General features: G+C 50.8%; 1 protein-coding gene across 4 annotated transcripts in view; it reads left to right on the top strand.

The window, feature by feature from the left end:
- CPLANE1 (ciliogenesis and planar polarity effector complex subunit 1) overlaps positions 1-25,719 on the top strand; it is a 2,766,109-nt gene that overhangs the window by 2,176,228 nt on the left and 564,162 nt on the right. For all 4 annotated transcript variants that reach the window (XM_078674971.1, XM_078674972.1, XM_078674970.1 and 1 more), the window contains 2 exons: positions 12,334-12,364; positions 14,187-14,318. In XM_078674971.1, the coding sequence (XP_078531097.1) occupies positions 12,334-12,364; positions 14,187-14,318 (163 nt within the window). The remainder of the gene's footprint in view (positions 1-12,333; positions 12,365-14,186; positions 14,319-25,719) is intronic.

The following is a 25,719-nucleotide window of genomic DNA, read 5'->3' as shown; positions in this document are numbered from 1 at the left end:
CACAAATTGGGAAAGATCGGACTGCACAAGCTTAATCCAACCCGTTGGAGGTTCGAGAGGGATGGCGCGGAAAACATACAGAATCTGGGGAAGGATCGTCATCTTAATCGCCGCGACCCTGCCCAACCAGGACAACGGGTAATGTTTCCACTGTCCCAGCTCCTGTCGAACTTTCCGCCGGAGGTGGGTATAGTTGACGTCCACCGTGGTCTGAAGGGAGGCCGCCAGTTTGATCCCCAGGTAAGGAACCGTCTCCGTGGCCCACCGCAAAGGAAACTGGGCCTGCAGCGTGGCGCACGTGTCCACGGCCAGCGATAGGTCGAGGGCAACTGATTTCGTTAGGTTGACTTTGAAGCCCAACACACCCCCGAACCTGTCCAGGACGGCCATGCAGGCAGGAAGAGAGCTTCGGGGGTCCGCAAGTGATAACAAGACGTCGTCAGCGTATAGGCTGATAACATGGATGTCCGCCCCGAATTTAATGCCTCTGACTTCCGGATCGGTTCGAATGAGCTGTGCCAGCGGCTCCATATATAAGGCGAACAGGAGAGGGGACAGCGGGCACCCCTGCCGGGTGCCTCTCTCTATCTGGAAACGCGGGGAGGACAAGCCATTAACCCTGACGGAGACCGAGGGAAATGTGTAGCTGTTAAGCACTCTGGCCCGGAATTTGGGGCCCATACCAGTTTTCAGAAGGACCTTCTCGAGATAGGGCCAATGAACCCTATCAAAGGCCTTCTCTGCATCGATGGCTAGTAGCATATATTCGCCCTGCGTACGGGATGCTTTCTCAATGAGATGGAGGGCCCGCTTAGTGTTGTCAGAAGTCTGGCGCTCAGGGATGAAGCCCGACTGGTCCGGCTGTATAAGGCCTTCCATATAGGGGCCCAGCCTAGAAGCGAGAATGCTTGTGTAGAGTTTAAGATCGACATTTAACAGGGAAATGGGCCGGTACGCCCCACAGTCAGTAGGATCTTTGTTGGGCTTGGGTATGACCGCGATGGATGCTTCGAGCAGGTCTCGGGGGATCGCTCCGTCGTCCGCAAACGATGTAAAGAGTCTGGCCAATATAGGTGCGAGTGGAACACAAAAGGTCTTGTAAAAGCACTCCGGGAAGCCGTCCGGCCCCGGCGCCTTTCCAAGTTTAAGCCGTGAGATCGCAGAGATAACGTCCTCCGGTCGGATGTCCCTCTCCAAATTATCCACTTGTTCCCGGGTCAGTGCCGGTAACGGTATCTCTTCGAGAAAGGCCAGTTCCGCCTCTGGGTTAGGCGGGTCTGCCTCATAGAGGGTAGCATAGAAATCTCTAAAAGCTTCCGCTATTGCGCGGTCATCGGTGACACTGGCGCCATCGGGCCCCATCAGTTCATTGACCTCATGCTTCTGGGCCACCGTACGTAGTTTGTGTGCTAGGAGGCGTCCGCATCTATCCCCCCCAGTGTAGTAGGCATGTTTCAGCCGTAAAGCCGCATACTCCGCCCTATCAATGTCCAGCGCTGTCAATTGCTGACGGGCTGCCCGTAGTTGGCGCCAGATTCTCGGGGCTCCCGTCCTTCTATGAATTTGCTCAAGCTCTCTGGTCTTCTGGGTGAGCTCGTCCCTTTTGACCTGGCGTTCTCTGTTTTCCGCGGAGGAAAGCGATATAAATTCACCCCTCAGCACGGCCTTGAGCGCAGCCCATTGCGTAGCCAACGCAGTGTCTCCGTTACTGTTGTGTGACAGATAGTCCTTTATGGTTTCTTGAATTCTAGTGACCGCGTCTTTCCTATAAAGCAAAGAATCCCGGAGCCGCCAAACCTTGCCCGTACGCGGTTCTCGAGGCCCCTTTAGGGTGATCGTGACCGGCGCATGATCAGATAAAGATGCTGTACCGATTTCTGCATTGGTGACAAGTGAGCGAGTTGCAGTAGAGACAAGCAGATAATCTAGGCGCGCATAGGTCCTGCGCGCTGCTGAGAAGTGCGTGTAGTCTGTTTCGCCTGGGTGAAGCTCGCGCCATGCATCCACAAGCCCAAGGTCCCTCAAGCGTGCCAGACCTGACGCTGACAAGGCACCCACCTGGCTAACGCGCTGACAGGAGTGATCTAGCAAGTTGTCTAGGACCAGGTTCAAGTCACCCCCTGTCAGTCGCCTCTGTAAGTGCGGAGTGTAGGAACTTTTCTTGGCCTTCGTTTGAGCCGTAGATCGAGCCAATCGTGTAATTCAGACCTCCTAACGCAAACCTATACACCAGCAGCCGACCTTTAATTTCTGCCATATTACCCAAAACCTTACCCCTGAATGTGCGTGCCACCAGGATAGCTACCCCGGCCTTCTTCTCTAGACAGGAGGAGAAAAATTGCTGTGGGAATTTACTAGAGTGGAGGCGGTGGCAGTCCTTAGCTAAGAGGTGTGTCTCTTGCAAGAGGCAAATGTCAGTCTTGGACTGCTCCAGAAGCAGGAGTACCGCCTTACGTTTCACCGGGCTGTTCAGACCTCTCACATTGAGAAAGAGCACAACCACTTCACCCATTGTTGTCCCACGAAGGAAAGATTAGCAGCTGACCCTCAGTGCCGAGCCTCCTGCCCGTAGCGGCAGACCCACCCCCCCCCCAGCATTGCCGCCCTTCCAATCCCTGCAGCAGTACCACCTCGCATTGCCCACCGACCATGAACCACGGATCCCCCCCCCCCCTTTGCCTAAGCTCAAAGAACTCACCCAACCCCCAAGGACCCACCCCCTTCCCCCCCAACTGGAAACAGTGAATGCATGTCCAAAGGAAAGTCATAGTCTCTCATCCAGGGATGAAAAGTAGAAAAAGGGAAATAATGTAAGATAGTCTTACTGGATAGTCCGGGAGTCTACCTCCCGCCAACGGCCAGAAGGCCAGAGCGGACATGAGAATCAAGCAAAGTCTTGAGACGGTCATCCTGTGGGGCCCGAACTACCATCCGTGGCCACTGCGTCTACTGCGGCGCGCTGACCTGCTGCAATCTCCGTCGCTGGAGGTTTCCTGACCCGTCTCCGACGTCGCTGTTGGCTCCATTGCGGCCTCCACCCTCCGGACTCTGGCACGGGCCCCTGAGCCTCCGCGCCCTCCGTCGGTGTCTCAATGCCAAGCAGAGAGCAAGCATCAGCCACCGATCGCAGCTGGTATTGTTTGTTTTCAAGCCTGAAGATGAGACGGAAGGGGTGGCCCCAACTGTACGGAATACCCTTCTGTTGTAGGAAGGAGGTGACCGGTTTGAAGAGCCGGCGTTTGTGCAGGGTAAGCGCCGCCAAGTCCTGAAACAACAGCGGTGATGTGCCTTGAAATGCTATCGGGGGCGTCAGACGCGCTTTTTGAAGAATTTCTTCTTTAGTCCGGTAGTCCTGAACACACACTAGGATGTCGGGCGGCGGAGCCGTTGCTGCACGGGGCGGGCCAGTCCTGTGGGCCCTGTCAAGCTGCAGGGGCGAATCCAGCGGCCTTCCCAGCACGTGGTTGAAGAGCTCCCTGGTGTAGCGGAATACATCTTGAGTAGCGTCGGACGTGGCAACATTACGAATACGGATGTTGTGGCGCCTAGAACGGTTTTCTAGGTCTTCCAGGTGAAGTTGCAGATCCACCTGTTGATCGTGTAGGCGAATGATCTCCTGTTGCTGAGTTGAGAGTTCCGTCTCCCGCTCGTCGCCCTTGGCCTCCAGGTCCGCCACCCGCTCACCTATGCCGTCCATCTCGCGCCGCACCTCTCGAATCTCGCTGGCGAACTCAGTCTTAAGGGTTTGGATGTCATCCCTCAGGGTGGCGAAAAGGGACTCCAGGAAGGCCTTCGTAATAGGTTCCGCACCCTCCTCCAGGGCCCGTTCTGCCTTTTTCGGTGCCGGGGCCATGGCGTCCTTCTGCAGGGGGGAGTGCGATTTCGCAAACATCTCCTTTACCGTCTTGCCTCTGGGCGGTCTGCCCGTGGACATTCCTCCGTTTCGGTGGCCTAGGCGCCCCTCCTTCGCTGCCCCCTTTCTGGTCGCTGGCCGTGATCCTCAGCGAGCCCGCCACCAGCCGATGGGTCTCCTCGGGCAGCACTCTCGCACTAATCCCTCCGCTGGTCGTGGCGCAGGGTCGTGGCACGTCTCTCACCTCCCTCGGTCAGCTCCGTGGCAGAGGCCTGTCGCACTGCCCAAGTCGTGGAGGTCGGGGCCCCCGGGAAGGGAAGAAAGTCCGGGCTGCTGGGGGTGAAGGGCGCCGCTGCTGACCACCAGGTCTCAAGGGGCCACCAGTTCTGGTCCAAACGCCCCTCGGGCGAGATCGAGGGCCACGTGGGCGGGGGTGCAGGCGCGGGCACCCGCAGCGCTCAACAAAGCTTTCCCGGTGCTGTCCTGCGGATGGCGCCACCTGGTGCACAGGGAGGGAGGCAGGCCCGTCCAAACTCCCAGGGCCGCCTTAGCTATGGATGGCGGGGGACGCTCCAAGGAAGGGCCTCTCACAGTGACCCAACCAGTGCAGGGAAAGGCAGGGCCTGACAGGCCCCGGTCAAGACGCCCACCGGGAGGCCTGCCGCGCAACCACTCCAGCGCTGCCCTGGGGGCCACCTCAATGCCGCTTGCCTTGCTCTGGGGTCGCTCTCACCTCGGAGCTCCGTGCGCGCCGCCGCCGCTGTTCTCCGCGGGCCGCCGGCCGGCTCACCCCACACGCCGTCAGGTCCGCCTCTCTCCCTCCGCCGATCCTCGGTCGCATCTCGCAGGGGGCTCCGCACATGAATCAGGCACCCAGAGCTCGAGTATGGACCTCGTCCCAAGCTCCGCAGGGGCGCCTCCTCTCGGCAGCGTTTTATTCCTCGCGGCGGCCTCGCTACCAGGCCGGAGGGGGGGAAGGGCACTCCGCTCCTCCGGGCCGTTACTCTGCGCCGCCTCCGCCCACGGAGACCCTCGACGCCTCCTGTCAGTCCGCTCCGGTGCTAGGACGGCTCCGGCAGCCCTGGGTACCGACTTCGGTCGGGAGTGGTGCCGGAACCGGTGCAAAGGACAGGCCGGTGGCAGGAGCTGTAGCGGGATACGGCTGCTCACTCCGCCATCTTCTCTTTTCTCTGAACATTAGTTTAAAGACTAAGTTGGGAAGGGATGTAGCAGGTTAGCAGTCCTGCTATCCTGCCCAGACACGTAAATTCACACATGACATCCTCTGACTGGGCGCCGCCAAAAGGGATCAAATAAATGGGCATGAACCAAACAGGGTCACACTGCTGTACCAGTCACATGAGTCTGTGTTCATTTATTGGGAGCAGGGCTACTACCTAGCCGACACCCCTACTCGTGGGACACCCCACAACATTCATCGCAGTACTAGACACATCCTGCCCAACACCTCGGTGAGCTCAGCTCAGTGAGACCTCGTCAGAGTGTGTGTCCGTGTCAGAAGGACCTGCCAGGCAGGAGCTGCCTTTAGGATATGGCCGGGTGCACTGAAGAGACGCCAAATTACTTTGGTAAGGGCTGTAACAGAGAGTGTGGATTGTCCCCGTGCCATAGTGACTCTAGTTAATGCCACCATAAGCTTACCTTCGCTACCCTTGCCTTCCTCTCTACTTCCGCATTTCACCTCAGACGACGGGCATGAGCTTGGCTCCATCGTTCCACCCACTCTCCATCCAGTATTTCTTTACAACCGCTCGATCTCTGTGCATCTGTGCACTCATTGTCAGGGCACAAGTCAGGGGTACACATGGGTGGACGGCGTCCACCCACTATTTTCACAGGTTGGACGCCGTCCACCCTGCCAAGAAGTTGGGCCCCACAGAAAAATAAGCAGAATTCGTCCGGGTGTCATTTGCAAACACTGGGACACATTCAGCAGGGCCTGCACGTTGTTGTCTGCTTTCCATCCTCAACAACATGCAGGCGAGAGGGGGCTTTCTTAGTTAAGGCTCCTGCTAGACCCATAACAAAGGCTGAATCTGAGGGGTCATCAGCCTCCCTTTGTTGGAGTCTGACCTAGAAGCAAATGCAGCAAAGGGGAAACAAAGGCTCACACCTTGTTAGCACTTCACACATCATTGAGTGATGCAGCTTTTCACTTTATTCAGACTCTGTTTAGGTCGCTAGGCATGCTCTGTAAAAATGTCAGATGTGTTGGTCTTTCCCAGTATCTACACAAAATAGCATTAATACGGTGCTTACGACCCCTGGGGAGGTGTTGTATTAATTAAAATATCAAAAAAGAATTCTTGTAAAGCACTATGGGTAGGAGAACTTTACGCTGACAAAAGGCAACATTGTTTTATGTGTAGCTTACAAAAGTGTGAATCTTCTGCCTAAATCAGGAGGGTTTCCCTGTATACTCGAAATGTGCTCCAATGTACTCATGATTGACCTGCTAAACATATATGTGAGGGCTTAAGATCTGATGCCACTTCTTATGATGCCACTTCCTGTGGTGTCACGCGCTGTGATGTCACTTGCATACTCATTAACTAGGTTAGTCCTCCACTTATTTTTGAGGTCTCGTATAGCGCAGCGCGCATGCGTTGCTCTAGGAGAGTGCCTCTTGTAATCACTCCAGGCATTGAGAAAGCTTTCATAAAGCTTGTGCGTCTGGTTGTGAAATCCTATTAGCCTTTGCGTGTGGCTTTCAAAAAAAAAAGCATGCAATTGGCCTAAGGCAGGCGCATGGCCTACCTCTTTATTTACTGGTCACACCCACAGCGTTTTGCATTTCTCCCATCCCACGGCATTTTGCCTGGGGGAGCGAGCATTGCCACTTTCACTTTCGCGGCCGCACTTGTTTACTTTTTCCGTGAGCTCATCTCCAGGACCACATCACAAGTAACCAACAACGTGAACGGCCGAGCTGAGCTCTTAGTAATTCCTAAAACTGGTTGGATTTTTTTTTGTTTGTATCCCGTCTGAGGCAACAACTCAGGCCACCGGCACTGTGCGCACAGGAGGACTTGCTGCCGCTTTTGGATCTTATCGGTTTCTTTTTCCCGGGAACTGGTTATTGGAACCGACATGGCAGATCCTGACGATATCCACTAGTTTGGGTTCATAGTGGACACAATCACGCGGGAGAAGGTAAGGTGTGCGCCCTGTTCCGGGCTTGGCTGACGCACCTGCGGGAGGCGCGAGGCTCCAGACTCCACCAGCTGGGTGTAATTCTGGGCTCCTGGCTTCAGAGAATGGGCCAGCTGGCGGTGGGTTGCAAATTGCAAGACAGCAGGGGCCGGGGTAGGCAGACGTCTAGCAGCTAATACCCCCGGTTCTCTTTCTTTCATTTGTTCCCATCTCATACATCTGTGAAACTAACAGGATTTGCTTGATCAGCACTTTCCCTTCAAGGTGTTGCGTTTCGGTTTGACAGGCTGTTTTGTTTCTGTTTGGTTGTCATGCTTCTCACTTACAAAATTATATAAAAATAAACTCAGAGAGCGCAACAACCTTCTCACTTTATTATTATCCCTGTGTTGTAGCTTAAGGTACACCATTTGACTTGTTTGGAGAGTCTGTTTTGTCTTTGTTGGAAAACAACATTTAAAGTATAGCAGTTCTTTGTGGCTGTTTTCCCCCCGAGCGCTTTGGAAATAAACAGCTTCGGTTTTAGATGCTCTCGCCACTGCCTCCTGAAACAGCACTGAAAAATCTTAAAGGAAAATTATAGTTTACTTTTTGTCACACTCCGTTTGCGCATATTGTTGTTTATTTTCTTTATACATGCTGTAATGCCATTACACCGGTTTTCTTTTTCGTCCAAAACCTTAAATTAAAGGAGGCTCCACCCGCTGTAGACAAGTTAATAGTACCAAAAAGCCAGATAACTAACCCCATCCATTTTACCTTACACGAAGACGCAGAGCTCAAATTCCTTATAATGCAACTTTCCAATCTTAAGGAGAAAGCTACACACAAGGGAGGGGGGGAAGCCTGGTGGCGAGGAAGAGATAATCGGAGTAATGGGATTACCTCAAGTAATCTGAGCATTATTTTCTCATTCCACTTTCCCATCCACGTGCATTAATGTGTGTGTGTGTGTGTATGTATATATATATATATATATATATATGTATATATATATATATATATATACACACATATATATATATATTGTTAGAACCCGGGGTCTCTGGTTGGCAGAGGTAAGTACCTTGGACCAAGTAGGGACCCTGGCTTCCAGTCAGGGCGACGGAATAACCCCCTGAGATAACCCCTGCTCACCCTCTAGGTAGCATGGCGCGAGCAGTCTAGGCTAAACAGAGGCAATGTGGATAACATTTGCACTTAACACAACAATAATCCCCAATCGACCACAAACTGAGACCACACAGGTAAGTATATTTTATAAAAATATATAACTTTATCTAGTTTCAGCAAGTAATTAAAGCAGTTGCATGATAAACACTTCTTTAGAAAGCTGTTGCATTTTTATCTTTACGGGTTGCACTTAATCTTAATAATGGTGCTTGTAAATAGGAAGTTCTTATGCAAAAAAACATGTATAGTCTCAAGTCCCTTAAATCAGTAGTTAACAATATGGCCACTGATTCCTAATCACGCGCTCTCCCAAGAGCAGGGTAAACAATGCCAGCGTCAAAGAAAAATAGGCCCCTACAACGAGCCCCTGGTGTCAGGGACTCTAAGCGCTTCCTGCGCGTCTCACCCGGATGCTGGGGGAAGGGGGGCTCCTTTACTGGTGTTCGGGGCTGCTACGTGCGCCGGATGGTCTCAGGCGCCTCGCGCCCCGTAGAGCACACTCGCTCCTTGCCCCGGCCGGTCCCCTCGTGCTCTCCCGCCCGCTCTCGACAATCCAACGAGCGGCGGGGGATGCAGCACACCTCGGGGGACGACCGGCCCGGGGTGGGGAACACACGCGGACTCACTCCCTCGGCGAGGACAGGTCAGGCCGCTGCTCCGGCGGTCGGCTCCTCGCTGGGGGGGTCACCAGATCACGGCTTCTTCGGCGGCTTGAAGGCTGCTCCACGCTGCGGACCAATCAGGTCGCGGCCCTTCAGACGAGCCCCTGCAGTACCCGGGAGTCAGCCAATGGCAGAGCGGCTCCCGGGACTCGGCTCTGACGATGCGGGGCCGTCAACCAATCACGGCCCACCACCACTGATGACGCTGCGCCGCCCGGGCCAATCCCGTCGCGGCGTTAGTGAGGGGGCTCGGCTCCCTCCACCAATGGGAGCACGGCGGCTTCGTTCTTCGCCGCGGCAACTCCCAGACCTCGAAGCAGGTTACGGGGGGTTTGCTGGCCCCGGGCCGCGGTGGTGATTTGGCGGCAAAGGGGTTTTCGGGGCCGCTGATCACGGTCAGCCGGATTCTCCACCTGTGGATCAACAGGGGGAGCGTAGGACGCCGAAAACCACTCCGGGTCCCTCCTCACCCCCTGAATCTGTGCCGAAGAGCACAGCGATTAATCCTCACGGCTGGCAAGTAATAATCACACGTTGGAGCGGACCACAGCACGATCTCTCAGCAGTCCTTGGCAAAGTTTTAGGAACCTTTAACCCCGGGTTCCCAGCAGGAGGCCAGCTCTTCTCAGGCCCTTGGAGATTCAGTATTGTAGACACAGCACACAGCAAAGTCTTGGCAGTTGCAAGCAGGCAGGGTCACAGCACACAGCAAAGTCCCTTTCTCCTCCTCAGCTTCCAGGTAGACAGTAGAACAGGTCAGCCCTTGGAGCACACAGCAAGGCAATCTTCCTTTGGTTCTCTAGCCGTCCTCCTTCCAGCCGAGGTTCCTTCTTGCTTGTAGAATTTCAGAATCTAAACTTCTGTAGTCAGGGGTCCTTTCCTTATACCCCTCAATGTCTTTGAAGTCCTTTGAAGTCTTTGTGCATGGAGGCCCTGGGTCCAGTCTAAACCAGTTCTGGGGGTTGCAGAGCACTGAGGTGTCTCTGGTTTTCTTCTCCCTGTCAGCTTCAGGGCCAGAGGTGTCAGTTGACCACCAGGAGGGAGCTAGCATGGGGGAGGTGGCCGGCACAGCCCAGTACTTATCAGGCATTCCTTCCTCCCACCTCCCAGGCAGGCAGATGTGCCCTTTCATCCCCGAGCTGGCTCCGACCCTCTCCTCCGGGGGCTCTGCAGCCCCCCTGTCACACCCAAGCATTCCACAAACCCAGGCACACAGAAAGGTTTAGACAAGAGAACAGCCACTTCTAAAAGGGCTATTCTCCAACACAGGATTTAAAAACACCCTTCACTAAAAGATGTGTCACTAAATTCTGAGTTCAGGGATATCCTTCACTTATGTCCCATCTTGTTCCTATGGGAAGATAGGCTGGCATCACATGGGGCCAGTCTCCTCCATGTTACTCTATGGAGCAAGATAGCCTTACAGCAGTGAGCACATAAAATGGCTGCTGCCCACTACCAGAGCATGTGACCTGCACTAGTACATGCTCTACCTTAGCTATACACTGCACCCTTCCCAGGGGGGTACCTTGAGCCTTCCATAGGGGTGACTGATGTGCACAGACAGGGAAGGGTTAGGCCCAGCCAGTGGAGACACTGGCCAGGGGGACAGGGCAGTCCACTGACTGCACACAGGCCCTGCGCTGGCAGGCCTGAGTCACTATTTTAAAGCTACTCATGTGGGTGGCGCAATCTGCGCTGCAGGCCCACTAGTAGCATCTGTCATCACCAGCCCTGGCACACACAGTGCACTTTACTAGGGACTTCGTGGTGATACAAATATGCCAATCAGGTATATTCAATCAATATCACAATTTACAGAGGGAGCACTTACACTCTGGCACTGATCAGCAGTGGCAGAGTGTCCAAAGCATCTAAATCAGCAAAAACGAAATCCAGCACAGCATCAAAACACATGAGTCAGAGGCAAAAAGATGGGGGAAGAACCACGCCAAAAGGTGTCAGGTCTAACATATATATATATATATATATATATACATATATATATATATATACACATATACATATATATATATATATACATATATATATCACACAGCCCAAGTTGCTGTCACACAGATGTCCATCTGTCCATCAGACACTCGGTATGTCTCATTCCATGAGGCAGACGTGTCCCTGGCAGAATGTCTTTGAATGTGACCAGGTATTTCCGTACCTAAAAGATTATAATCCTTGGAGATAGTGGATGTTACCCAAAGACTCAAGGTAGAAGAAGAGAGCTAACCCCTTACTTACCAGGTGGACCAAAATTAGGAAACAGATTAGCACACTTATGGAAAGGAGAAACCCTGTCCAAATACATGCACACAGTCCTGCAAACATCTAAAGTGTGCCATACTTTTACTTCAGGAGAGACTAGAGGTCGATGGAACATTGGCAGAATAATTTCAGCTGCCTAGTGAAATTTGGAGCATGTTTTCGGGCTGAACCTTGAATCTAGAGAGAGAACCATTCTGCCGAAAAGATAAAAAGGTAGAAAACTTGAAAAAACAAAGGTCCCAAATCCCCTAATCTCCTGGCCAAGGTGATATCTACCAGAAACAAGCATTGGCATAGCCAATAGGTCTCGCCTTTGGGACCTTATAAGTGTTTAGCCATGCAACAGTTGATGTTGTTGCACCAAGGATACTGTGCTGGATAAGTGAACACTTATAAAGTCCCAAAGGCGAGACCTATTGGCTATGCCAATGCTTGTTTAGAACTTGTGCCCTGCTTATTGTCATCCTTCCATACATCTACCTATATCCATCGACACACTGTGCTCATCCATCCAGTCACCACACCTTCTCCGTCCGTCCACACATACTCGCCTGTCGCTGTCCAGAACCCCCCACCCTTCCCCACCCTCTTCCACCCTCTTCCTCGTCCACGAAGAATTCAAGAATGCCTATGGGCACGCGGAGCTTGCATTGCTGACGCTGGTCTGTGTGATTGGAGGAAGCAGGCACTGCTGCTGCCAGTGCTGTACACGGTGCCCGCGTGCACTGCTGCTGCACGTGCTGTCTCTTGTGTTTGTGATGCAAGCGTGCACTGCTACTTCCTGTATTGAATAACTAAAACTGACGCTGTCTTGTTGCTATTAAGCAAAACGACGTCATTAAAGATGCAAACGTCTTCAAATATTCATCTGTACTTTTTCCGGCCTCGAGTGTTGTTGCCATGTAACTTTAAGTCCTGGGACGTGCAGTTCTCCAGAGCTACCTGGCAGGCTTCCCTGGCGCCCAGGGAGAATGTAAATGAACCTCAGTAGACTGCACCCGAGGCCTCTCCCCTGGTGCTTGTGACGGTTGCATGTGTATCTATTCGGAGCAGGACAGGTGCCCAGAGGGAGTCTTTGCACGCAGTCCCAGTTGTGTGTTGTGAAGTGTGGATGCCTTACTTTGGTCACAGTCAGGAGGAGAGATATTCGATCCATTGACTCGAGACTCAAGAAGCCCTTTTCTGTTTCAGACTTGCCCAGAGTGGAGGAAGTGCGCGAGAGGTGAGTGATTTGCAAGATCTAAATAATGTAATGATTATAATGTAATGTAAAATGCGTTGCTGATGGAACAGAGAATTGTTTGTTCTTGGATTTCACGATTTGTAAGTCTGTCTCTTAGAAGCTCTTTTTTATTTACTTATGGGCGCGCACTCAAAATGAAGTATGCATCATAATTTGGCAGGTCTTAGGAAAATGTTACTATCTCCAACCCTGAGTTAATGTTTTCTGTGCTAATTGCAGGCACACACTGCCGTGAGTTACGGGAAGTAATTAAACATTATGTAAAATCCGCATGCACAGATGCACGGGTCACAAAATAGAACTTTTGACGGGCTACAATCCGTGCTACAGCTGCTGAGTAGAGAACTTTGTAATGTGTTTTCCACAGAACAGGAACTCTTGCACCGCTTTAAAAAGGCAATTCTTGTAAGCGTAGGGACAATACCAAATAACACATTTCCAATACCAAATGAGACAAGCATTGGCAAAGTATCAAAATATCTGATGATATATTATTTTCTAAAAAAGAGTAACTTCTTCATAAATGTGACTAGTGCATTAGTTGCAAAAGACTTTACAATGCAATAGCCCCGACTGATAGCCATATATACTCTGGCTGCCTCTTTCTCAATAGGTGATGCTCTGTAGTATTGTGGTGTCCACCACCAAGATGGTGAGACTCTTTTTGTTTCACCTGCTCTTTCCTCAGGCATGTGCATTTTCTGCTGAGATGTGGTATGATTACGGCTTAATACATTCTAACCCTCATTAAGGTAATTAGGCATGTGATCTCAGAATAGTACATAAATGGCTGTCGACCACTGGATTCCAAAGTAATTAGAAGTTAGGACTGCTAGATCCTAATCCACAACTAACTCTTTTCCTTCAATGATAGTTTGCCAATGGATGTTGTCAGCATTCTTTCCACTTTCTTACATTTTTAAGTAAGACGTTTATTACCCCCACCCTCATTCTGACAGTTAAGTGATCCAAATTTCCAAAGTGGGGGCTAGTTAATTTTTCATAACAACTTTTATTGTGTTATGTTTCTTAAAGCTCTTTGGCACGACTATCCATAAAAATCTTTCCCACAAAACCTCAGTGCTAATTTCACTAAATAAACTGTGCCGGTCGGTATGATTCGAGAAATCTGAAGGGCAGCAGTGTGATCATTTTTACACTTCTCTTGGCAAGGGCTGAGACCAAGTTTGTTTGGTCAATCCTGCTTATAATTTTTGTTTTAAAGTTTACTTGGATTTCATGCCCCACTATCCAAATGATTAATCAACTGCTAGATTTGAATTTAACTTTTAGGTAACACACCTTCTCTGGAACATGTTTACTTCAAAGGCATAGTATAAGCCTCCAAACCCTTCGTGAGTTTCTTCTTCTTGCTAATCTGTTACTATCACATCGTATAGTACAACGTAGTAACAACTTTTTTCTTGGTTGCCGAAATCTTTTAGCTAATCATTGTCCTTGCACATTCTCTTTTCCGCTGCAGAGCCATTACATTTATCCTTCTAACTGCATTCACTAACATTGAATCATACACATCTAGTGAGACACGAGGTGGCAAACACTGGCTCTGCACACTTTGTAATTTTAGTTAACCAGTAGGCCTGACTTCTGAGTTCCGGTTGGTTGGCAATGAAAAGCAACTTTCTAAACATAATCAATGCTATGATAGCCCTATAGGCAGGTGTCCTCATGGAAAATAAGTGAGAGATGACAAAAGTGTTCATTGTCTTCTGTGGATAATTTTGAAAATAAATATTTCATTGTGAACTGACTTTTGAAATATGATTAATGCCTAATTTAGTTTTTCAGATGCTCCTTTAGAGATGACAGGTCTCAGTGACATTGCGGACATTATTGGTGACCTTGTAAGAGACGGTGGTGTTGCAGCAAGTGAACTTGGCTTAACAGATACCCAAGCTAGGTTATTTTCAAGGTAAGTAAACTAATTGCAATAACCGTATTCCATTCCTTTATGGTGATGATTTGTTTTGCAATGTTCTTAGACTCTCAAACATTCTAGTAGTTTTTGTTTAGTGTCATCACTACTTTAGTTTTGTTTCCCTTGAAAAGCTATCAAGTAGAAAAATGTGCATTATAATTTGGCTAACAAATAGGATATTACAGTCTTATAATTGGAAATATAAGCAAATATGCATGGAAATACTCCAAGCTTTTATTGGGAGCGTACAAAAGGTCAAACTGCACAGAAAGAAAGAAACTTCTATTTTAAGCACTGTATATATCGATATATGTCTTTCTAAAAGGTTTCTAAAAGGTTTCGCTAGCCAGGAAAGCAGAGCACCTTTTACACTTGATACTGTGTATATTATAGACCCATATGTCTCCTTAATAATACATTCTAGAGACTTATAAAAACACAGATTCCTCACCATTGGAACATTCTCCAGGCATCGGACTCAAGGCAGAAATGTTCTCAGCAGTTCATCTGAGTGCCGCTAATTGGCGGCATGCTGCTTCCCACTGGCGCCATTCCTTTCTGAAAATAATGTGCGAAGTCTATATAGTCATCACTCCCTCATGCTGACGTCAGTTCCTTTCTTTCCATACCACCAGATTCTTGTCTCTTTGAGACCTCTTTACCTATAAAATCTACAGTGTACAAGGAAAGTGTCCCCACAGGGCGTAAATCTTATAGGAACTGACACAGACAAATGTTTGTGACAGATCCTCATCTGATTTGCCTGTGGTGCCTTGGGTTGAGTCACAACTCTAAGGCCTGCAGGTACTGTGTATTGATAAGCCTGAAGGTCATACAGGATCAATAGGTGAAACTATACATCGCCAATCACCGAAAGACTCTTCAATGAGATTGGCCAAGTCCAAAGGTTGGTCTCGGTCCTTATCTAGAAGTCACACAAGTTGATCCCGAGGTTGATTTTCGTCAAAGGAAAGACATAAAAAAATCAAAATATAATTCACCCCTTCCCACCACTCTCTTACTTCTGAGAATGACCAAAGGCATCCCCATACCTCTGGGTCTCGCTCCCGAAGCAGTTTGACTTCGGAGTCAATATTAAAACTTGTCCTGGCACAACCCAAGTCTCCAGGGCTGCCTGCGACACTGAGGCAGATCAAAGAGTTCTGCGGTGCCATGTTCTGACTCTTTGGGTCCCTTCTTATTCCCTCTGGCGCACCTGGGAGCTCTAAGGACCCGAGAAGCCCTCCATCTGGGATACCACCAGCATGTATGCCCTGGGTGCCTGTTAAATTCTCTGAAACTTACATTGGACCTCCCTCAGCTCCTGTAATGACACCACCTCCATGATCCATGCTAGTTCCCAGAGCATCAGCGCCAATTCAGACTCCATCAATGCTGCATTCGATATCTATCAAACCACATCCTGCACCACTTGACACCTCACCTCCAAAAAGAAGATCCCATACACTATATTCCTTGTTTGGCATAGATTCTGACAACAATTATAATGCTGCTGTTGAAATTGGCCAAACTTACCATTAAGAGAATTGGTTTGATGACCTCAATGAGTTCAGCTGCCTTGATCCCTCTCCTGACGCTGGTCTTTTCACATCTCCCCTGTGTCCTGCTTCTGAGGACAGTGCATCATTTGTGACAGTCAGGTGAAGGGCAGCCAAAGTTCTCGACCTCCAGCTCCCCACCTCAGACCTCGTACCAATGTCTTTACTGAAGTTCTCCAGTCAGGGCAAACCACTACTTTAACAAGACACTCATTGATACTTTGCCAGAGACCTGGGTCAAAACTTGGTCTGGCCCTCACGTGAATCGTTAAATTTTGAGACGCTATCGCTCTGCCCCGGGCGACCCCGCATTTTTGTCTCAGCACCCCTCTCCTGAGAGCTTAGTCATGCAAGCAACTACCAGTTGAATAGGTAGTCCAACTGAGTGGAAGAGGGTATTATCTTCCAACAGTTTAACCTTCAGGTCTGTCAATGCCGTGGTTCCCCATGCTCTTTGGGATTTGGTTGTTCAAGTCCTCTCCGGTATTCCGGAAGACCTCTGACTTGTCCTGACCCAAGCTTTTACAGGACAGCCTTGATGCAGTCGAGTTTACAATTAGATCTCACAGATTTTATCAGGTGACCCAAGGCACCAGTGTCACCACACCTGGCTGGGCTCAATGGCTTTTTCAGGCTATGTCCAGTCATCCCTTATTGACATTCCCTTTAATGGGGCTAGCCTCTTTGGAGACAAAGCAGATTCCACTCTGGAGCAGTTTAGAAAGAACAGGGCCATGAACGCTCCTTGGGCCTATCTGCACTACCTCACCAGCGGCATCAGCTTTACCGTTCCTTTTGTGGTTTCGACAACCGAGGCTGTGGCACCCTTGACCTTGTGGTCAGAGTCAATGAGCCAGTCAACCAGCTGCCCGCATCACTGTCCCACCTGTGAAATCTCTTTAGCTCGACTTTAGTGGAATACACCACCCATTTGGAGGCAGATCCAACAATTCTGTCCAGGTTGGCAGGCTGTAACATCAGAAAAGTAAATTCTGACAATTGTCCAGACGGGATATGCCTTACCCTTCCTAGCCACTTTACCGCACCTTCCACCAACCATGGTCTGACTGACTGAAGACCATCTGTCCATCTTACTGCAAAAAGTGCAAGCCCGGGGGCATGGCCAAGCGGTCCAACATGTTGGACAACCTGTAACAGAGCTCCCGTCATAATCTGACGATTCTCCTGCCCTTTTGGCACATGAAATCCTACCTCTACTGCTACCGGGCCAGCCTTCCAGGGTACTGCCTACAGAGATCCCCCCCCACCAACTCCCGGGCCAGTGGCGTGATCCAGATTGAGGTGGTGCTGAGGCCTAAAGATCCTCAGCCTCGATTAAGAGGCGACACCAGAGCGCAAGACCATCGACTGCTGCTTGAGGCCGGAGGGATACGAAGACCGGGGTGTCTCCCAGAGACATCCTTGCAGTGCGAAAGCAGGCAGCTGCTCTGCGAGAGTAGCAGAGAGTCATTCGCCTGAAACTCGGCGGCACTCGGGCTGTGGTGATCCGGATTGGAGGCTGAACTAAGGACTAAAGATCCTCGGCCTCGACTGGACGGTGATATCGGAGGGCAAGACCATTGACTGCTGCCCGGAGCCGGTGTGGTGTGGAGACGGAGACATCGCCCAGCGACATTTGGGCCCTGAGGCAGCGGGCAGCTGAGCCACGTGAGGTGCTGAGAATGAACTGCCTGGAACTCTGTGGTCTTACCAGGCCACAGTGTGCTCACCTCCGGCAGGCGCAGCCAGCAGTGGTGCGTGGAGAGGTCTGCATGGAGGTGTGTTGTTGGAGCCTCCCCCCTCTTTGCGGGCAAAACCCCCTCCCCCCATCCAGCAGTGTACCCCCCCATTGAGAGGTGTGATGACTATTGCCTGTGACGCGGCCATACACCAGCCCGTCAGCGGCCAGATCGTGGGGCAAGCATTGTGTTGGCCAGTGCCGCTGGGCGAGTGTCCATCCATGCCCAGGCCCGGCTCGCAGGACTGGCGCTGGGTTGTGTGGGATGCTCCGCTATGGATAGGGAGGCTGGAGTGGCTGCCAAATAATTCTCCCCACATTGAGATGTGCGGGGGCCTAGCCGGTGTCGTGGGGCAACCATCGACCTCTTTTCGCAGTTGGAGCGGGATTTGGCCATCGAGACACCCACCTCCCTTGGAGCTGCAACACTCTTCGTGCTCGACTGGCTGCACGGGGGGCCCAGAGGCTCCCTTGGTCATTGCTGCTGCGCCCTACGGACACCCCTCTCTGTCTGCGCCTGTGGTGGCTTGACCTTCAGGGCTGGACATACAAATCAGTCAGGGTCACGTGAGACCCCTTAATCATCTGCTGCCACTGACCCCTGGGCGACTGGGCAAGTATTGTACCTGCGCTTCCAATTATTCTACATGATTGTGCCGCCATCTTGTCGGAGCTGGACGGCCTATTGCTTGATTGGCACGACCATAGAATTAGCTTTCTCCACAATGACCAAGGACAAACCCCCAGCCGCTTCGGCGCGCCAAAGTACTGTGGACAAATATACTGGCACCGCAGCCCACGCACCTCACTCAGGGGATTCGTTGCTGACTATGCCTGACAATGCCGCCATAATAGCAGCCATTACACAGTCCAGGGAAACTTTGGAGGTCAAGATCGGAGCAGTGTGCTCTTATCTCATGCTCCTACGGCAAGACCTTCGCAATGCAGTCCAGCGAATAACCGAAGCAAAAACTCACATATCGACTGTAGAAGATACGGTATCTGCCCTCCAGAAGAAAATATCCTACCTGGAGACGACATGAAGGGTCTGGTACGGCACGCCGAGGATGCGGAGGGGCACGCTCGCAGAAACAACCTCCGCTTTGTGGGTTCCCTGAGGGCTGCAAAGGCAACGACATGGAGGGTCTCCTAGTTAAATGGTTGACGGACTGGCTTCCTCCGGGGATTTTGTCCCCTTGTTTTATCATCGAAAGAGCACACCGGGCCTTGCTACAAAAGCATTCGCCCGGGCCCGTCCAAGGCCCATAATCGCCAGATTCTTGAACTAAAGACAGGGATGTTATTCTGCAGCACTCCAGGCTTAAAGAGTCCCTCCACTATACTTCAGATACTGTCGTGATATTTCCAGACTACACGAGGCTTGTCTACCAGCGCTAACAATCCTTTACTGAGGCCAAGGCCAGATTGCAGACCCTCAAGATTCAGTACTCCCTATTGTTTCCGGCTAGACTGTGGGGGTCTTACAAGTCACGGGCACACTTCTTTGAATCACCCGAAGACGTTTTTAATTGGACGGATTACGTTTTCAAGCTAAAGCCTCACACACCGCCCAGAATAGATTTGGATTCATCGTCAGGGGGCCTGGGCCATAAGATCTCCCAGACTAATGATAAACAGCATTGCAGATCAGTCTCCAAGACCTGCAGCAAGTCCTGCTTCCGATCTGCAGAGGACACCATCGGTCGACAGCATCCTAGCTCTGCACAGCTACATGAACGCTCTCCATACTGCTGATGGCATCGCCTTTGAGGCTTTTTTTACTAGCGGTTTTCCCTTGACTCTAAAAACATATGCATACTCAAAGGACGCTTCTTTGGGATCCATTGGCAGAGGGTAGTCCCTGACCCTCGTTGAAGTTGGGACACCAATCACTCCGCAACAGATGCTAGACAGTTTATGAGGTATTGGGGTGGGGGGAGGAGGGGTTGGCGTTTGGGAACGTTGATGTTTTTTGTAGTTAGTGTCCAACTCCCACGATACACGTGTCCTATCTCAGCTACATATGCCACACATGCATTAGTTTCCACCCATCTGCACCACCAGCTTCCACATCGCTAGATATGTCTGGGTTGTATGACAGACGTCTTTGCGTGATTAGTTGGCATGTCCGGGGCCTGTTGGACAAGGTCAAGAAGGGGGGCTGGTGTTATGGCAGGCTAAACAATATGAAGCGGATGTTCTGTTTTTGCAGGAAACACATCTGTTGGATAACACACCATGCCTCACACGATTTGGATTTGTTTTGATTTCCCACTCGGTATTCACCCGGGGCTCTCAGCGGGGTGTGGCCATATTGATTCAGTGCTCCCTTCCCCAACCGGAGCACAAACTGGTGACAGATGCGTTCCTCCTGGGATGAGGAGGCCACATGGGAGAGGCGGAGACCAGAGGCCTCTGGTCTCCGGCGGAGTTCCGGCTCCATATCAACCTTCTGGAGCTGCGTGTGATCCGGCTTGCACTGAAGGCATTCCTTCCCTCTGTCCGGGGAAGTGTAGTGCAGGTGTTGATGGACAACACCACCGCCATGTGGTTCATGAGAAAACGTGGTCTGATCCCCAAGCTAGATTTATCATCATCACAGGCACACTATTTGGTGAACCGTTTGCCCTAGGCAGTGTCTATGCTTCCCGTCATTGGCCCTGAAATCTAACAGCACGCCTGATGAGATTATGGGCAGAAATTCCCCTCGCCTGACAATAGTCTGGGTGACTGGAACGATTATTATATATCCCCATGCTGACAGATGGCGCAGCACAGGCAGACGAGTAGAAACACGTGAGTCGAAACTACAGCTCCTGGCACATGGGATGGACTGGGTATATACTTGGCGATGACTGTACCCAACTGATAGTGGTTACACATATTTCCCTAGTGTCCATGGGTCCTTCTCCCGCATAGATTATGTTTTTATATCCACGTCCCATGTACATAGAGAAGATGCGACAGAGATATTACCCAGAGGCCTCTCAGACCACTCCCCTGTACAGCTGGACCCGCGTTTAAGCTCATTGCGCCCTCCCCCCCTCCGCTGGCGATTATCCCCATGGCATCTTAATGATGAACAATATAGAACCCATTTACACACCACCTTCTTAGACAATCTATCACAAAATGCAGGGTCAGTAGAGTCCTCTGTGACTCTGTGTGAAGCCGACGCTCCGAGGGGTGAACATAGCATACTGTACAGCACAGCGCAGGCAGCGCCGCAAGAAACAAATACAGGCCCAACTCATAGACCTTGAATTCAAGAGCAGGAGGGAGGAGGGAAACATTTCGCGTCAACAAATATTACATACACAGCAGCTATAAGCCAGTGAACTGATAGATGACGCTAAAACCTTGTGGCTTGCTACCTTAGCAAGATATACCAGTAGGGGGACAAATCCAGTGCACTACTGCATCGCCTCTGTCAGAGGACGCTTTGCCCAGTGACTATTCCAAGTATTCATGGTCCTGCCGAGGAGGTGCTCACCGATCCCTCGCAAATCGCAGCAAGCTTCTCCGGTTACTATGAGGGTCTGTATGCACCCAGCGAGACAATCTCGTCACACCTAATTCATAACTTTATAGACAACTTGCCTCCACTGGCCCTTGCGGACTCAGTGAGAGAGGAGTTATATGTCCTAATAAAAGCTGAGGAACTCCAGAGGGCACTATCCGAGATGCGCCTCGGTAAAGCGCTGGGCCCAAATGGCTTCCTGTGCGAACGTGCTGAAGCCACACCTGAGTCCCTCTCTGAAGCTCCCCTTCATCGGAGCAGTACTGAATTCAACACTGTTTCGAGTTTATCCTCCCGAGGAGCGAGTCTTGGATATTCAGGCTATGATTCCGCTCTTTCAGCCTCTATCCCGGGTTTTAGTCAGGATGACCCTCCGGCTTCTAGCCCTGATGGCCTCCTGCATTCTGCTGGTGACACATGCAAGGGGGCATATACGGGCTCTGCAGTGGGACCTGAAGTTCCATTGGGCACAGCATCAGGGCAACCTGTCCGATCACATCCAGATCTCGGAGGGTGCTGCACGAGAGTTTCAATGGTGGCTCACGAATACCGATTGGGTCAGTGGCAAATCTCGCTCCCTTCCCCAACCGGAGCACAAACTGGTGACAGATGCGTTCCTCCTGGGATGAGGAGGCCACATGGGAGAGGCGGAGACCAGAGGCCTCTGGTCTCCGGCGGAGTTCCGGCTCCATATCAACCTTCTGGAGCTGCGTGTGATCCGGCTTGCACTGAAGGCATTCCTTCCCTCTGTCCGGGGAAGTGTAGTGCAGGTGTTGATGGACAACACCACCGCCATGTGGTATTGCAACAAACAAGGCGGGGTGGGGTCCTGGACCCTATGTCAGGAGGCTCTGCGCCTCTGAACATGGCTGGAACGTCAAGGCATTACCGTGGTGGTTCAACACCTGGCAGGTTCTCTGAACACCAGGGCGGACGAACTCAGCCGCCGGTGCTTGATGGATCACGAATGGAGGCTTCACTCGGACGTGGCACAAGGTCTCTTTCAGCAGTGGGGAGAGCCTTGGCTAGATCTATTCGTCACTGAAGAGAACGAGCAATGTCATTAGTTCTGCTCTTTGGAATTTCCAAGGCGCCACTCGCTCTGCGACGCTTTTCATCACACGTGGAGCTGCGGTCTGTTGCACGCCTTTCCGCCTATACCACTTCTGCCCAGAGTGCTGAAGAAGATCAGGCGCGACCTGGCCCAAGTGATTCTTGTGGCCCCGGACTGGGCTTGAAGAGTTTGGTATTCTGAGCTACTCAGTATGAGCATCGACCCCCCGATCCGTCTGCCTCTTCGGGAGGATCTTCTGTCGCAGCTGCAGGGGACAGTCCTCCACCCAAACCTGTCCAGTCTCCACCTCCATGCTTGGAGATTGAGCGGCGGCAGTTGACACCTTTCGATCTTCCTCCCGAAGTCTGTGATGTCATTCTGGCAGCCAGGCATCCCACCACCAAAATGGTGTACGCCTGTAGGCGGAACAGATTTGTGGCATGGTGCACAGCTAAGACTATGGATCCCCTTTCTGCCCCTCTTTCTGAAGTTCTTCTGTTCCTTCTCTCTTTGGCCCAGCAGGGCTCTGCTCTAGGCACTATCAAAGGTTATCTTTCGACCATCTCCGCCTTTTTAAGGCTCCCAGATCAGCCTTCTCTTTTTAAGTCCCCGGTTGTTAACCGTTTTCTTTATGCATTACGCATACATTTCCTACCCTTCATGATGCCTCAGTGGGACTTGAATCTTGTCTTGACTTTTATGATGTGCGCTCCCTCTGAGCCCCTTCATAACTGTCCCTTACGTCTTCTTACTCTAAAGACGGCTTTCCTGGTAGCTAACACCTCTGCCAGAAGAGTGAGTGGGCTCCAGGCTCTTTCTTCCAAGCCTCCTTTCCTTTCTGTTCATCCGGACAAGGTGGTTTTAAGGACCCGTCCTTCTTTCGTGCCAAAGGTTGTCACACCCTTCCACATCGGGCATACCATCACTTTGCCCACCTTCTTTGCGCCTCCGCATCCTTCAAGGGAAGAGGAGAGGCTCCACCGTCTGGACCCAAAACGTGCGCTCGCATTCTATCTGCAGCGTACACAGCAGTTCTGGTTTGATAATTAACTCTTTATTGGCTACGTGGGTGCCAAAAAAGGTCGGGCTGTGCACAAATGGACCATCTCCCGGTGGCTTATTCTGTGCATCAAAGCATGTTACTCCTTGGCCAAGAAAGAGCCTCCTGTGGGGCTGCGTGCCCATTCGACCAGGGCAACTGCAGCCACTACTGCCTTGGGATGCGGTGTCCCCTTGCAGGATATTTGTCAGGCAGCAACGTGGGCCTCGCTGCACACGTTTACCACGCACTACTACCTTGACAGTCAGGTCCACAGAGAAGACTTCTTTGGCCGTTCTGTGCTCCGTCATTTTCTGGTGTAATCCTATTACCAGACCCTCCACCGGGGTTGGTATTGCTGGGGTATCCATTCTAAGGTAAGGAATCTATCACTAACGTGTCTCTTTCAGATGTACAAGTTACTTACTTGTGTAACGATATATCTGTAAGAGACATTAGTTAGTGATAGATTCCTTACCACCCCGCCCATCCTCCTCGTTCTGCGAACTGATTACTAGGGTTAAGGTCATCCCCTTTTATGGCCCTAGTTTTATGCACCAATTGTCAGTATCTTGCATGGCTCTGCGTTTTGGCGCGCAATAGTTGTGTACAGAACTGACTTCAGCGCGCATGGGGGGCGCCCAAGTACTCTCCGTGATGTCATCTTGGCGCCTACGGTGCCAGTGATGGACGCGGAGCCGCAGGACACCACCTACTGGCGCCCAGAGGTACTGCTAAGGAGAAAAACTTTCCGGATCCAGTCTGACGCCTAGGGATATACTAAGGTAAGGAATCTATCACTAACTAATGTCTCTTACAGATATATTGTTACACAAATAAGTAACTTGTACTTCAGTTCCGCCATGCCTTTTCCCCATGCCTCTCACACCAGGGAAATATGCCAGACTCTATTCGCATTAAAGCCAAAGTATTTATGGGCAAGCTTGGGGAGCATAAGATCTACCATACATTGGTAACAAATAGCCCCACTACACTCGGTAAGATGTCGGAGGCTTGGCATGAAGATCTGGGCCTCCTAAATGACGAAGACTGGGCTGAGGCACTGGAATCCCCGCATGGTGCTGCCATTACGACGTGACTACGCTACATCCAATTAAAATATCTCCACAGGGTTTACTACACTCGATCCAAGCTTTGGTGAGCTGGGTTGATTGAGTCTCCGCTCTGTCTGCACTGCCAAGCCACATATGGTACGCTTGTACACACTGTATCGCAGTGTACAACACTTTCTAGGTTCTGGCGGGGTGTCATCACGTGTCTATCAGAGGTCATGGGATGGAACATCCCACATTCACCACGTCTGGCCCCGCTCCACATTACTGAGGGCATTGGGGGCAACATCTACAATCGTCATCTATTGCTTTTGGGCCTCACACTAGCAAAGCGGTACATTGCGAAAGCATGGAAAGATGCTACTCCGCCACTAGTGGGGGTGTGGAAGAAGGGCCTTGATTTTTGCATTGGACTAGAATTGCCGATATTCAAGACAAGAGGATGCCCCCGAAGCACCCTAAAATGTGGAAGAGGTGGGCAGAATATCGTGGAATTTACCTAGAACCTATTCCAGCTGTCTCCATAGATCAGTATTGGACAAGATGTAGACGATGTGTGATGAACATGGTTGCAACTCCATAGTTATTCGATTAGCGTGGCTCAATTGGACATGTACTGTATTGTATATCAGACACAGGACACTACAGTTTTATGTTGGTTATATGATGTTATTTTGGTTTGTTTTTCAATTGTTTCTTATTTGGTATCAAAAAGTCAACATCTTATTTGTGAATATGTGGAATGTATTGCTGGGGAACCAGGCATCGCTGGGCCTGTTGTGGCTGTTGACTATAAAAACTTATTGTAAAAAAAAAAAGAATAGTTCAAGCTCTTTTGGTCAAAAGAGCTATAAAGAGGGTGCTTGCCCCAGAAATGGTTCATGGTTGTTATTCCACTATTTTCCGTGCCAAAGAATGACGGACACCTTTATCATATTTTTGTGCCTGTCCTCTCTCAACTAACGCCCTCCTTAGGATGGACAAATTATTCAGTATGCTCACCCTGACCCATGTATTGTCTACTTTCCATCCTAGAGAGTGGATGGTGGCGTTGGATCTGCATGCATAACTCATATTTTCATATTCCCATGCTGCAGGCTCATTGGGTATGTAGGAGAGTAGGGTCTGCTTCCTATGGTCACCCCCACTTTTTGCTTTTGCTTTACTGGTTTTCGACTTAGATGTGGCTGTGGGCCTGCTAATCAGACCCACAGCCCAGATGCACTCTCTCTAAATTCACACCATGTACTCTAGGTACATCCACAATTGGGAATTGGCTCACCTTATAAGCCCCTGTAGAAGTGTACCCTAGGTACTCAGGGCATAGGTGTAACCAAGGCCTACCAGGGACTGCAGCATGTATTATGCCACCCCTGGCTGGCCACTCAAACTGACACAACTGGCTGATCACT

The sequence above is a fragment of the Lissotriton helveticus genome, chromosome 2_1 (assembly GCF_964261635.1).
Source record: "Lissotriton helveticus chromosome 2_1, aLisHel1.1, whole genome shotgun sequence".
Taxonomy (NCBI): domain Eukaryota; kingdom Metazoa; phylum Chordata; class Amphibia; order Caudata; family Salamandridae; genus Lissotriton; species Lissotriton helveticus.
This window is presented reverse-complemented; position numbering and strand designations above follow the sequence as displayed.